The sequence below is a fragment of the Penicillium diatomitis genome (genome assembly GCF_028827545.1).
Source record: "Penicillium diatomitis strain IBT 30728 chromosome Unknown utg000003l_segment0_segment0, whole genome shotgun sequence".
NCBI lineage: Eukaryota > Fungi > Ascomycota > Eurotiomycetes > Eurotiales > Aspergillaceae > Penicillium > Penicillium diatomitis.
The window spans coordinates 809,734-824,883 of record NW_026623175.1 but is presented as its reverse complement, the minus strand read 5'-3'; the positions used below and the strand labels follow the sequence as shown (position 1 = coordinate 824,883).

General features: G+C 50.6%; 2 protein-coding genes across 2 annotated transcripts; both read right to left on the bottom strand.

Moving 5' to 3' along the window:
- Positions 1-3,289: 3,289 nt before the first annotated feature.
- N7539_002524 (pleiotropic drug resistance family ABC transporter) lies at positions 3,290-7,892 on the bottom strand (the record flags this gene model as incomplete). Its single annotated transcript, XM_056932127.1, has 3 exons — positions 3,290-4,812; positions 4,868-6,719; positions 6,792-7,892. 3 exons carry the CDS (start codon positions 7,890-7,892, stop codon positions 3,290-3,292), a joined length of 4,476 nt encoding a protein of 1,491 aa, XP_056792086.1.
- A 3,650-nt stretch (positions 7,893-11,542) lies between these two features.
- Positions 11,543-13,163, bottom strand: N7539_002523 (clathrin-mediated endocytosis regulator UBX3; the record flags this gene model as incomplete). Its single annotated transcript, XM_056932126.1, has 2 exons — positions 11,543-12,967; positions 13,029-13,163. The coding sequence occupies 2 exons, from the start codon at positions 13,161-13,163 to the stop codon at positions 11,543-11,545; spliced, it is 1,560 nt and encodes a 519-aa protein (XP_056792085.1).
- Between the last annotated feature and the right edge of the window lie 1,987 nt (positions 13,164-15,150).

The following is a 15,150-nucleotide window of genomic DNA, read 5'->3' as shown; positions in this document are numbered from 1 at the left end:
GTATGTGTAAACTTCTTGTAAACTTGTGCTAAAACTGCCCAGGATACCTACCTTCTACTGTCAAGGTGCACCGGTAGTTGAATATAGCGCGTTGGAGAATGATTCCATGCTCACGGTGTTCGGGAGGCATGGAGACTATATGCACAACGCTCGCGGTCTGGCTTCAAGCTCTTATCTTTGCCGTGGAAGACAAACCATAGGTGTCAACGTCGACCCTACCAAGTCCAACAAATTGTTGTATTACAGACGAGATCCAATAGATGGGATGGACAAAGACCCACCTATATAGGCTTGACAGAAGAACAAGGTCGGAAAGGGAAAAAAAAAAGAAATTAAATGACGTTCCGAATATTCTCCCGCCACCACCAAGGCAGAACTCTGGATCAAAGACGCCTGCATCAGTGGCCTACTTCAGTGGTGGACTAATAATTCTTAAATCCCCTTTTTCTGTGAAAATATTCTTTTTAGTGCCTTGTTTGACGACCGCACGCTCCCCCTGTTCCTACAAGGCGGCGTTTACAACGTCTCGAACCCTCTGATTCCGGGGATCGTCGTTACCTTACTCCGGTGAGAGTACATGCATATCTAGTCTCAGTCCGGTTATTTCCGAACTGATTTACTTACTACCGAGCAGTGAGTACTAACTGAGGTAGTGCTATCGCTCCTTGCAAAACCATGACGTACTCATGTGCATCTACTGCAGTTATCTACTCATATTTAATACCGTCAGTGAAGCGCCCACTACTCAGTCATCATCACCGCCGAGGGCCTAATTTGAAAACGAATAAGTAGAACGCTGATGAGGTCGGAGGAGAAATTATGAAGGAGTCTAAACAGTACCGGCGAAGAAGTTCCTCAAAGAGGGACTCAGCCCCCAACGAATTGAAGGCCCTCTGATCTTAGAACTAGGGAGCCAGTATGAAACGCACTGGCCACTGTAGAGTCAATACACCTGACACCAATCCTCAATGATGATCTCAATCTCCTCCGTCTGTGCCCGACTGATCCCTCCAAAAAGCACCTCAACCACCGCACTGGAACCAGCCTTGATAATTCAAGACACGTCAGGTTCCGTGATACCCGACTATCGGATTTCAACCCGGGGGTCGCACGATTGACCGCATATCCCAAAATCCCCTCCCAAAATCCCACCTTGTCCGGATGAGCCCCGACTCCCTCATCGAGAGAGAAACCCCCTCCAAGGCCATGGTCCAGACATGCGCCTACACAAACATCCAGACAGCCTGAAGATGTAAAGGCAACATAATCAGGGTAAAAGTGACTCAAGTGAGTCACGAAGCTGAGGATCAATAAGTGGAAAGGTGACGAGGCTAAGGAAAGCTCCTTTTGCAACCAGAATAGGTTAGTGCGGCTCTGAAGGGCGAATCTGATTGGCCCTCAGTATCCCCACTTATCTGTTCTGATTAGGGCCGTGACCAATAATGTCGCGAGGAACGCGGTCCTCGCGACGACGGAACTCGGCACGCTGCATCACATGGCATGACGATACATTCATCTCTACAACTTTCCACTATTGGCCGCTATGAGCACTGAGCACCGAACTCAATGCACGGATACAGAGTAGCTGACCAATTTGTAAGTGGGAATAATCCATATCCTTCTGAGGGTCGTGTATATGTGCCTGACCTGTATTGTGGTAAGCATAGCCTTCTTGCCAAGGAAAAGTATCAATCAAGGTAAAAATCTTTCGGCCCACAGTCCAAAAGGGGTTTAGTCTGATCGGTGCTTCTTCCATTTACACCTTCGAAAAGATGGACTGACCGCCGTTTCACCTATCTGACAGGCCTCGAAGGTCTTCAAAATTGCTGCAGTGACTGGAGGCCAAATGAAGTACGAATGACTAGGTGGCTTGATCAAGTACCACGTCCCGGTAAATGCGGGGAATGAAAAAGCTTTGCCAGAACCCAGAGACTAGGACGAAGGATACAAGAGTGAATGAGAATGTGAGCGTGATCAGCCTAAATAGGGGAGAGACCGACAGCGGTCCAAAGGCACAGGAAGCAGCACGAGATCGAAGGAGAAATGGGTTAGGGAAAGGGAAGAAGGGAAAACCTGCCTACACAGGCGGAAAACCTCCAATCCTCTCAACACTAGACTGGGCAGCAGCCTGACCACGCAGACCACGCAGACCACACAAGCCCGAGGGAGGAAACTCCATCAATAGGGAGTAGCAATGGAAGTTCATAGAAAGATATCTGAAAAATCAAATGTTGAGTCGACCGTTGACCATGGTATCTTGCGTTCACAGGATATTTAGGTGATTTTCTGCCTAATGCCACCACAGGTTCCAAAAGGTCATTTCATCACGCTCAATGGACTCAATTAGAAAGACGGCAGAACATGATATAAATGGACAGTAACAACCCGGGGGAAGAAAGAAGACGATGCAAAGTCATGACTCAGAACTGCAAGTATTTGCTATTATCTCATTGTGTGGCTGAGATGGAGGACGCCAGGTGTGTACCGTGAAGATGGGCAGCATATAACATCTAGGGGGGTTTTCAGATGATCTTTTTCCCGCGGGTTTGGCTCGTCTTCCTCGTGCCCTGGATGTAAATCTCAGGAGTCCTTCGAGTTCAGCAGGAGCGATCTGCCGATGTAGGTAGTCTAGGCTTGCGGAAGCTCGGGCCGCTTTCCAAAGAATGTCCGTTATGGGAGGGTTATTGTAGTGTCTGAGATCCGTTCGGCGAGGATGTACGGCGGAAGTCCACGGTACCTAGGTAGCGAGTCCCATGAACTCGATGCTTACCTCAGCTTCAAGCTGCGACTTGCCTTTTCACCTCACTTTTGAATGTATCAATGAAAAAGTTACGTTACTACAACGCGTGTCTTCAAGATGAAGATGAACAAGAGTAATATGAATAATCATGAAATAGGTTATCTAATCTATACAATAAAGCGCTGGATGAGATGACTGTCAATGAACGGACTTGAGACGAATAGTGTATATGCGGTGAGATAAAGGTGGATAAAAGAGAAGCAAGAATGAAATCTGCCATGCCTGAGCAATGGGGAAGAGAAGCGAGAGGCTGAAGGGAGGAAGGCATAGTGGGCAACTTTTGGCCATCAGACTCTCAAGGCCACGCTCATGGAACCGTGGATGGGGGTGATTGGAAAGAAAGGTGATTCGGAATGAAGAGTGAGAATTAACACACAAGAAGATAAAAATGACTTTGGGTATTAAGTGGTGAGAAATGTAGCATGGAGCTTTCTTCGAGTTCAAAGTTCACAGAGAAAGCGCAGTAATTCGGTCTGCTGAGGGTAGGACTCATTCTTTCTTCTCCTTCTTGCTGCGGCTACCCTTGGGAACCCGAGCAAGCCAGTAAATACCGACGGCCAAGAAGATGTTGACGATGATGTAGACCCACATGATGCCAAAGTTGCGCCACGCATCCTTGTAGTAGCTGGTCACGGAGGCAAGGAAGACGTCCGTCGACTTGATGGTACAGAACGAGCAGTCACTTGTGGCATTCTCATTCTCAAGATAACCTCCGGCCATCTTGATGTAGGGCTCCATGTATTGGATGCAAGTCTTGCCGCTAGGGGGCTGGAAGTGAAGGTATTCAACGGCCTCACAGGTGACAGTCGCGCCGGAAACACCGGTCGACAACATGGCAGAGACCAGGTATGTGAATGGAGAGACACGGTACATAAAGATCCAAAAACCGGGCATTTGAGCAGGGGTGGCGAGGACACCACAGAACACCAAGCAGAGTGAGAACAGCAGATTGGCCAAGTTGCCACCGGTCTCAGCGAGGTCGATACCGGCGATCATCATGTGCGCAAAGGTCGAGGTGAAGAGCAAGAAGGACCAAATAAGCAGGAACATCAAGCCTTCACGCTCATGGAGATTACCGGCCTCTTCAGCATTGCGATACAGACCGATGGGGAAGTACCAGCAAACGTAGATGAAGACAGCCATCAGAGTATTCCATGGAAGCTCAACCAAGATATTCGCAGTCATGAACGCTTGCCAAGAATAGGTCTTGGAGGGACGCTCGCGGACTTCATACAACGACCGTTGAGTGACGAAATGAGGCATGATTTGTTGCACCAGGTTTCCGAAGATGGTCATCAGCATGAAGATACTGAACATCTGATTCTGCAGTCCTTGTTCAGAGTTCTGGGCCTGGAAGAAGGAGAAACCGATGTAGAGAGCCGTCAAAATGGAAAGGGCGGCCTTGGAATAAATGTATACTGGAGAACGCCAGTACTGACTGAAGACGCGAGTAAGACACTCGTAGAGCTGGACTCCAAAAGGCGCAGCGAATTCCTTGTAGTTTTCCGGGCTTGTGCTAGCGTCTTCGACAGGCTTCTGCGAGAGGTTGGCTTTCATCTCCTCCAGGTGAGCATGAACGGCCTTTCGCTCAGGGCTTTCACGCCAGACTGCAGGCCAATCAATATCAGTATGGGAGCCAGGAGCAGCACCAATGACCTCCAACATCCATTCAGCGGGATTCGCGTCAATAGGCAGCTTGGAGGCGCCATTGCGTTCAAAGTATTCAGCAAGAGTGGATGACTTCTCGCCAATATCGCCGAAATAGACGGTTCGGCCACCTCTGGCGAGGAACAAAAGACGATCGAAGCGCTGGAAGAGCATGGCGGAGGGCTGATGAATTGTGCAAAGAATAGCCTGACCATGCTTGGTCAAGGTATCAATGAGATCAAGAATAGACCAGGATGTCTGAGAGTCAAGACCGGAAGTTGGTTCGTCGAGGAAAAGAAGGAGCTGCGGCTTTGCAGCGAGCTCGACACCAATTGTTAGGCGCTTGCGTTGTTCAACATTCAAACCTAAAGAAATATGAGTCAAGTGGGTCAGGACGCCAGGAGTGCGTGATCAACATACCTTCACCGGGAACACCGACAATGGCATCGGCATAAGCTTCCATCCCCAGCAACTTGATGACTTCTTCAACGTAGTCTAGTTTCTCTTGTCGGGAGACATTGGCGGGCTGACGCAAGATAGCACTGAACCGCAGAGCCTCACGAACGGTCGTTGTGTAAAGATGAAGATCCTGCTGCTGGACGTAACCGGTCTTGCGCTGGAATGACTGGTCGCGGGGGCGTCCATCAACAAGCATCTCACCGGTGACGACACCCATTGTAACACGAGTGGCAAGGACATCCAGTAGAGTGGTTTTACCAGCACCAGATACACCCATCAAAGCAGTGCAGGTACCAGGCTTGACCCATCCATCGACGTGATCAAGAATCCGACGCTCCTCTTTCTTGATTTTGATATCGTAACAGACGTCCTTCCACTGGAAAATGGCAGTCTGGCGCTGGATGGCAGCAGAGACTTCTTGACTGCCGGCGTCATTGGTCTTCTGGCCAGGAGCCACGACGTTATCCAGCTCAACGTCATCTTCGTTGGTGGAGCGCTTGGGAGCGTGACCACGGCGGAAAAGCAGAACCTCACCCTTCGACTTTGACTCAGAAATGTACTCTGTCGCAAGCAAGTGGGTGGTCATGAAAAAGATCATGAACGCAATCATGATACCAAGGTTGCGCCACTTATTCTTGTTGTAGTACTGGAAGCTGTCGGCAAGGTAGTCGTTGCCGAAGACTCGCGTGGCGCCAGCACGAGCACCCTTGGCAGAACAGATCTGGCTGTCTGCCGGAACGTTCGTGTATCCAGGGCCAGTAGGGATCATTGACTGTGGGAGACAGTCAAACCAACGGTTGTGAAACTCATTGACCATCAGCGACTCGAAGCCGTACGCAATCGGATCAATGTAATTCATCCATCGAGACCAGCCGAGCATGTTGCGAGGCGGAATGGTAAACCCGGTGTAAATGACCAAACCCAGTATCAAAATAGCCGCTGGTACGAGAGCCTGGGAGAGCGTTCGAGAGCTAGCTGCGATGGTCCGGAAGATCATTGACATTGTCAAGGTCGTGAAGATTGAGAACAACAGGAACGTGAAAAATGCGCCGGGAGTGCGACGCAGGTTCGTCATGAAGTAGAGGGTCACATTGAAAGTCACGGCATTGAGGAGCTTGTAGGGCATGTCACAGAGCATGGATGCGATGGCTTCGGCAAAAGGATGATACATTGCGTAGCGAGCCTGCTTTTCGACGATTGGCCGCTGCGCATACAGAGTCAAGATCTCCAGTGCACTTGAGAAGGCGTTGAGAAGGACAGCGAAGAACAAGAGCGCACCGCGGGAGTAGAAACTTTCGGTGGTATCTGCAAGATTGAAGAAAACAGAGCCGATAATGAGAGCCATGATGAAGTTACCGATCAGCTGACTGAGGGTCAGACTAGCATCTCCCTTGAGACGCAAGAACCCACGGTGCATGCAGAGCTTGACTTGCTGCCAGACAGAGATAGTGAACGGAGACTTGACGCGCTGGTGCTTCGCCTGCATAGCGCGACGGGAATCGACGAACTTCTGCAGCGAGTCGCCTCCGAGAGGGTAAGCCTGGTCAAACTCTTCGACCTCACGCATAAGGGCCTTGTATTCCTGGCTATTCTTCCAGGCGGCGGCGAAGTCGTCGGGAGTGCGAGGCACCAAGTTTTCATATCCTGGCTTGACGACGCGCTCAGCGGGACTGGTCAAAGAGGTCAGGAAATCGGCTGTGGTCTGGCGCTCGGGGCATTCGAAACCCATGTCGGTGAAGAAAGCTTTGGCATCAGTAGTGCGGCCAAAGTAGATCTGGCGACCTTCGTAGAGGACGGTGACTTTGTCAAAGACCTTTTTAGAGAACGCAATTGATATCGTCAGTGTCAGAACACATCAGGTAGTGAGGAAGTAAAGAATACTCACATCGTAGGCACTTTGTGAGGCTTGATAAATAGCAACCGCACAGGTCGTTCCAGAATATTTGGCCATCAGTCCTAGAGTCTTACAGAATTCCAACGCATTGGCACTATCCAGACCACGGGTACTGTTGTCCCAGCACTGGAGAGGGCTGGCACACAAAGCGACCTCGGCGATAGAAACACGCTTGCGCTCACCACCAGAGACACCACGCACAAAGTCATTGCCGACGCGAGTGTTGATAGTATGCGAGAGACCAAGCATCGCCATAACCACATCGCGCATGTGCTCAGCGTATTGGTCACGAGTGACTCCAGGAAGGCGGTTGCGGGGCGCACGAGCCAAAGCAGCGAACTTGAGGGTGTCGCCAACAGTGAGTTGGGGAAAGTGGACATCAGTCTCGGCCGTGTAGATCGCCTCGCCACGGAATTGGTTTCTCATCTGCTTGTCGGAAATACCCTGGTAGTTCATGTAGGTCTTGTCATCCTTGTAAATACCATTCATGTCACCAGCCAAGGTCTTCAAGAAAGTGGAACAGCCAGATCCAGGACGACCAAGAACCACAAGCATCTCGCCGCTTTTGACGACACCAGCAAAGTCGCGCAAGATTTGAATCTTCTGCTTTCCTGTGCCAGTGATCATACGTGCGAGAGCACCTACTTGTAGGACCGAGTTGAAGACGTCCTTTTGGTAGTCTGTGGGACTGCCATATCCATGGACACTGAGATTGCGAAAGGAGACACCGGCCTGGCGAGCAGGATATCGCTCGGGATCACGAGAGGTGATGGCAAGCACATTCTTCATCCAATTGCGAGCCTTGAAGTTGGGACTATGAGGATCCAAGGTCGAATCCTTGTCAGCGTCGACAAAGGTATTGTGTCCTTCGGCCCAGTGGGTAGATTCCCGTGTCAATCGACGCGCAAGGCGAGTGACTTCGGCTTCGATAACCTCCTCATTGCCCACATCCTCATGCTGGTCAAGAGCAGTGTTTGAACTGGTCATACTGCGAGCGGGATCATGGTTGTTGATCTCGCGAGCCACCGAGACAGACTCCGTGTTGTTGTCGGTGGCCGCGCTCTGATTGAATGTCCCAATAAATGACGACATGGTCGACTTTCCTAACTCGGAAAATTTCAATGTCTAAGTGTTTGGGACAATGCAATTTTATAGGAGTATTGTCCTAGATGGGGCTGTGTGAGGAAGCCACCATCTAAAGGTTGCGTTGCGGGCGTCGATAGTGAGAGGGGGAGGCGCTAATGATTCGATGTGAGCACCGGATGATGAAGAATTAGATGGGAGAATCGCTGAAGAGCGATCGATCGTGTGAAGTTGAAATTAGAAAATTAGAACCAGAGGTGAGAGGTAATGAAGGGTATTAAAAGAGCGAATTGATTAAAAAAATCCAGGAGAAGAAAATCGAATTTGGGAAAAGGAAGGAAACTTTCTGGTGCAAACCAAACGCGCTGGCCTCATTTCGGCACCGGAAACAATCATGCCTGAGCCTCCGAAGATGGAAGATAGACGATCCGAGCGGCGATAAACTGCCGGGTGGAGATAGCCAGTGGTAGCCTGTGCACCACCATGTGGGCATGTGCATCACGTGGCTGCTGCATAAGCAGTCCTAGACTTTCCGTGTCGGGAAAAGTGTGGACGACGTAAGAGGTGATGCCTTACACATTTGCTCCGGGACTATAATGCCCGGGACTTTTGCACGAGGAAAAGGAGGCCCATTGAGATTATTTAAAACCAACTACAGGTTGATACGTCGTGTGTGACGGTGAACATAGAGCAAGAGCGTAAAGAAGGATATCTTTCTAATTGACGATTTTCAGATCTCAAATAGAGTCATAGGATGCCAAGAGCACGAGTTTATTTCACCAATGCCTGTGAAAACTCCATTGCCCCAATTACATGCTGAGATGGTCTGTGTAATTATGCACCCACACGCTCTGAGCGTAGTACAAGTGGCGGCTGACAGGATGTGATGTTCGGGCCAGCCTGTACCAATCAATATGCACGATCAGATCTATAGGTGGGCTGCATTATGGGTCTCTACTCTCTGTTGTTCTAGTGTTCTACTAGTCTAATTCCATCAGATCATATGAAACATGGACTAGGCCAGCCCTCGGTATCTGTTTGATACATCTCATCGGTCGCAGTCGACCTCCCGATCCTTTTGGTGACCATAAGTAGCTGTTTCTTGCTGGTGATCTAATGTTAGGGCTCAAGGTGCTGCCTGGCTCAAAACTTACGTCAGTTAACTCCCTTACAGAAATCTCCTCGAGTCAGTCAGCATGATCCGTAGTGGGTCCGGCATAATTCCAGAAGTTAGATCGTTCCCGCCCAAAAAGCATAAAGGGGTACCGGAGCGGGATCTCTGAACGAGCAGTCTGTGGGGCATGGGTACTCGCTGCCTGCGAAAGAGAATGCTGACATAAGTTTACAATCAGGGCTCCACAGCCTCCAGGATCCGGTCCCGGATACCGGATGTTCCAGCATCCGAAAGGGATCTGACTCAGCCTCGTCTTAGATACGGACAGTGCCTGGCAGTGCTGGACCTGCTGGGGTGACTATAGGCCCTACGGCCTTCACTGCCCACTGCCCACTGCCCACTGCTAGGTATTCTACTACCTCCCAGTAGGCTGCATAGTTATGAACTTATGATAGTACTACTCCAGGTGCCCCCCCACTGGCACCCACCTGCCCCCTGACCTCCAGCTGGAGGGGTCCCCGCTGAAGATGAAGTCGAGACCGCAGGGCCCAATCTCTGGCACCGGAGGCTCTGCGCAAGTACCACGAAATACGTGGGGGACATCAATTCCGACCAGGAGCCCGACGGCTCGGGACGGCTACTTTTCTTGAGTTCTAGCAGACTAGTACTCTACTGGAAAAAGGCGTGGGGGAGAGAGGAGGGTTGCGAAGTGAAGTCTATTTCTAGGTACACTGCCTGGTGTCCCGTGGTAGTAGTTTGTATAGACTGTGGAACATGGACTAGAGACATTTCACTTGTTTATCACTACGTTTTCTTCAGGCTCAGGACGGTAATAGTATGATCACAATTCTTGCGCATAAAAGGGTTGACATGCATGTGTCTTCACTCTCATCAATCACAGGAGTAAGGACCTCCATTGAATCACCAATTTGGTATTCATCGCAGCTTAGCCCAGATCCACATGGAACATCTGTCGGACGGACCAAAATTCGGCCATAAGTTTGCCATGCGCCCTTGAGCCACTGAGCTCGGCCCCGGGTGAATGGACACTGAGTCACATTGCGCTCATTCCGAGACGAAATCCGTACTGGGCAGTCCGGGTCCGGGTCTGCCATTGATCGAACTGACCGGGGCGATCCATAAGATCTCGGATCCATCCGGCAGCGGAATCTTTGATGTGCTGTCCAGAAGGCTCAGGTGCGTAGCGTATAGCGTCTGGTGTCAAGCTCACGAACCATCACTAATATGTTGCCGGCGGCTCCGAATAAGTTCACCTAGTCATCCACCTGTGATGAGCTTCTTGTATTGCCTTTCATGTTCATCATTGTGGCACGTACGGTATCCAGACCTGGCTTTTAGGCTTACCGCATCAATCATTGCAATATTTCAGTTGACTTTGTGTAAGACACTAGAAAAACCTCCGTGGAAAATGGATATACTCTGAAGAGATTCGAAATGATCTAACGAATATGCTTAAACACAAGCGGTTCCGGGACTAGCGCATCCGTGACGGAGTTGACCGCTATTCCGCTTCCGTACAATATGTTTACTACTACTACTACTACTACTACTACTACTGTACGTATACGTATCCGTATACGTATCAGTATACGTACTATTGCTCAATTTTTTTCATCTGGTCAGCTCTGGCCTTAGGCCACGCAAGGAGGCTCCAATGCGAGGACGTGTGTTCTGCCGATTGGCACATCCAAAGGCCTAGTCGCTGTGCTGCCTACGTATGTAGATCTCTACAGATCAAATTGATCCACTGCTTGGCGTATGTGCAAATGTTCTGGGTCGAGCCCACTTGCGTGTAACTTACCGATGAAGTCGGGGGCTGCGCACTGACATCAGCGATGACTCTGGGGTCATCGGAATCGAGTTTGACGAAATCAGTGGCTTTTGCCACTTTGGTCCGTCTTTCTGATACGTCGGTGTCTTGTATTCAACTTTGGGCCTGGTCGCAGTTACAGTCATGGATGTCGATGATGTTCGATCAGGTGGAGTTCGAGATGAGAAAGCAAGCTTCAAGTCGGGGCTGGTTACACAACTCTACTCATAATGAGAAACCTAATGTTTAGTGGTATTGCCCTTGAGCCTCCCAGTAGCCGTTTGAATCAGATAAAGCATTACGTAGTCGAAAAGTCTGTCGCGTGAGGTGCGCGTGTTCGAAGCAGCGCCGAATGACGCATGTCAAGTTATCGACTCGTGTGGGCTCGATACTCAAACCATTGACACAGGTCGGAGGCAATGATCTACAACTCAGGGGCGATGGTAAATCCAGGGGAAAAGAATGAGTCTCGCGTGCGGACAAGCATCTTCTATCGAGATCGACTGTGCAACTTTGACAGCAGTCCGAAAGACCAGAAACTTCGCCATACCAAACGCACCTAATGATCACAACAAACTCCGTGCGGGTCTTGCAATGATGATTCTTTCCACGTATGAACAAATGAAAACATGCCTGGCATGAGCTTCCTCGTGGGTAAAAGTACAGCGGTCTAAGCCTAAAGACTTGGGACTCGTATCATTTTATGGCCTCAACTCAAGCCAGATTGTCATCAGCCACGTCTTCTTCCTCAAAATCATCTTCAATAGGTTCAACAAGAAGATTGCCACCCCGGCCAATCTTTTCACGTATCGTACCCCCGTCCTTGAGCGAATAGACAGCACGAGGGATTGGAGACACCAAGTGGAAATCGTACTCATGCTCGTACCCAGCGGGTTTCTCAACATCCGTCGGACGTGAGCCGTCTTGCATAATATCCCAGCACTCGACGACCGCGTACAGTTCTTCCAGATCCGCATCGGGCGCAAAACGGCGCATGATGCGATCGCCTGAGGGCAGTCGCACGCTAATCCGCACTGTGTCCTTAACGTCTGCGTCAGGTTCCTTGCGAAGCTCTTGCGCCCGCCACAACTTCCACTGAGCCAGATCCTGCTGGCGTTTCTGCTCTGCGGCCTCGCGTTCCGCGGCCGCCCGTTCTTCTTGCTGTCGAGCGGCCTCTGCCTCGCGGCGGAGACGTGCCCGTTCGCGATCGATTGCCAAGGATCGTTCGTACGCCGAGTCTTGCTCTTCACGAAGATTTCGGGATGCCTGTTGCTGGCTTCTTTCCTGACGAATCTGTGAAAGAGGTGCTCGGTTCGTGTCCAACGCCGCTGTCAACCGTTGCTTGAATTCCGATGCTGACAAGGGCCCACCTATCCGAGCCACCACGGACATAGCGGTGGAAGAGACGTTGGGGGTATGACAGACGACTGCCGCAAAGGGAAATTTGGTCACCCGTAAAGAATTGGCGACTTGATAAGCTTCCGAGTCGCGGACGTTGCCACCCCAGACGAGAACTTCTCCGTTGCCACTGGAAGGGTTGACAAGCTCAACTACCTCGGGTGAAAGAAGAGTGTCCTTTACCCAGGTATGCGTGTCGTCGTGCTCTGACGATAACAGGACCACCAGCAAGAACTTGAGATCGCGATGGGCGCGTTCCAAAGCCATGTTGTAGCCATTCTCAAGGAACTGAAGCGGATTTGAGCCGTACTCTTCTTCAAACTCTCGGATAAACCGTGCTGCTGTGTCCTTGGGCGCCAATGGTCGTCGACCAGTTGTGTTCTGTCGAGTGCCTTGGAGGGCTGGGCTTGCAGTTGCGCGAAACAGCCGCGGGAGGAAGGGAAAGAGTGTCCCGAATAGCCGAAATGAGTTGAGAAGAAGTCGGTAGACAAGGTTGAATGGGGTGAATAGGAGTGCAAGGATGAGAGGGGGGCGGTAGACGGGCTGATTCTCGGGTTGCGTATCGATCCGTGGGGCGGGCTCGGTGTTGCGATGAGCTGGGCGAACTTGTTGCAGAATATCTTCGTGCATGAGATTAACACCCGGACGCGGCTGAAAGGGCTGTGCTGGTTCTGGTAATGCTGCACGAGCCTCTTCTAGAAGGTCAGGCCCTTCGCCGTCAAAGAATTTGGAGATTGCGATCTAAACTTGTGGGGTACGTGTTAGCTTGCATCAGCTCCAGGCGGAGGAAGTGACCACCGACCTGAACATTCCATTGTGACCGGCGCAACAACGGGATGGCATCTGCTAGATCCTGCCCTGTCACCGCAGAATATTGTTCCAGCGCCAATCTCTCACTGTCAGAGAGCTGGTCGAGGTCGACCTCTGCTTCAGACATTGTTCCTGATCCGTGGCCGGAGCTGGGGTAACATTCGTCGATAGTAGTGATGTGCCATCCATGACATGACCACACGGGTAGCTTGCCATCACCGCTTCGTACACCGCCTTCTTTCCCGAGCTGGCGCTGATGCAATTCTGCGGGGGCCACGTCGGGTGCCTCGGTGGTCTTCAAGTGCCAAGGTACCTTATCTTAGCAATGCACTGGCAGTTCCACAAGACCGATCACCAACCTACATGCATACAACTACAGATAAGTTAGACAGCCTGCTAGCACATGAGGCTTTGCTACCATCCATGTCCATGACCTCTTTCAAACTCCACATCACCTGTGATGCGCCCGAACCATAACAGACTTATGCAATAAGTCTAAATTCCCGAAAAAATAGGTTACTCTAGTCTCCATGTCTGGTAATTAGGTCGAGCGATATATTTTTGATGCCCAGCGTCAGGTTAGAGCCAGGGTACTCCACTTTAATACCTAGCCAGCCCACTAGGTAGTAGGAGGTAACACACCTAGAAGATTCTCTCTGTCGCAGGAAAGTCGTGGGCACGGGTGAATCGATATTGCAAATCATGTCACAATTGAATATCAGTAACATCACCTGTGCTTACTTATTGAGAGAAAACCAATGCATCTTATATATGAGATTCAGGACTCCCGTCCCTCTCACGATCCCTATGGCGATCTCACCGACTCGACCCCAACAGGACCTGTACAATAGAAGTAGGAGCACCAAACCAGCAGTACGATCAATTTCGGCTCAGTCCTCCGTGACTAGAAATGGTGAGGGTGAGAGATCCGTCCGGAATGATAGCGGACTGACCGCCTGGTCCGTGCACCCGTCTCTCATCACATCTTCGAGGTTGACTCGCCCCGCGCCTATCTGCTCGGTGGAAGGGCCGTGATCTGACGTGACCGCAACTGGAAGATCAAAGATCGACCCTACACTATTCATCATATTTACGAATACTGACTATATGGAATGAAGCTACCCTGAATCGGCCGTGAAATTTACAATTGACCTCCCCACTCTCTTTCCGCCTTCGACCCTCCAACGACGCGTACGTGCGCAGACAAAGCCTATTGATTGTAGGGAATGCAGTCCTTGCGTGAGAATCACTAGTTATACAAGACCGACTTGGGATCGATGGGGACTGTGCTGCACTGATCCTGCCTCGCTCTCTGTCGGTATTCAGCCATCTTGTCAATGGCTTCATCCAGCAAGCCACCCCTAGACGATACCCGTCGCACGACGGGATCGCCAAAGATGAAGACTCGAGGTTAGTGCAATGGTTGTCTGAAAATATCGGGTAGACAGAAAAGAATGGGAGAAAACACCATGATCAGTTCATGTCGTAATCTGTATAGGAGACTGTTGACCGAAGTGCATGCTAACATTGCGCGTCTTCTCAGCAGAGAATGCGAAAGACACACTATGCCGCAACGTCACCATATACGGGAGATGCCGCTACGAGGATAAAGGTACGGCTGAACACATGTGCTCGTCACCGCATCGTCAACGGGGGCCTTGTATGACTGACTCGGGATGATCCTGAATAGGTTGCGCTTTCAACCACGACCCATTGAAAATGAGCACTGCAAATCAAGCGGACAAGTGAGTCTGATGAAAGCAACTCTATCAAGCGGACCCTGTACGATGACGGGCAGATCTGACCTTATCATACGGGCAAACAGCAAAAAACGCTTTAACGTGGACTCGCCAAGCTTCACCCCATCCGTTCTATCCAGTAATGGAACTCCAGCGCCCAAGAAATTGACTACCATCTCGCCTAAGGCTGCAAGCGCAGCACCGTTCCAGCCCAGAGTCTCGGCAGCATCGCGTACGACTACATTCCCTGATAAGCATAGATGAAGACACCCAGCTGATTCATAAATAAGGATCAAACACGACCACGCCAACAGGACGAACAGAGGCTGGAAGTGCAGAGTGGACGGTAGCTGAAGCGCAAGAATTTGTGCCCCA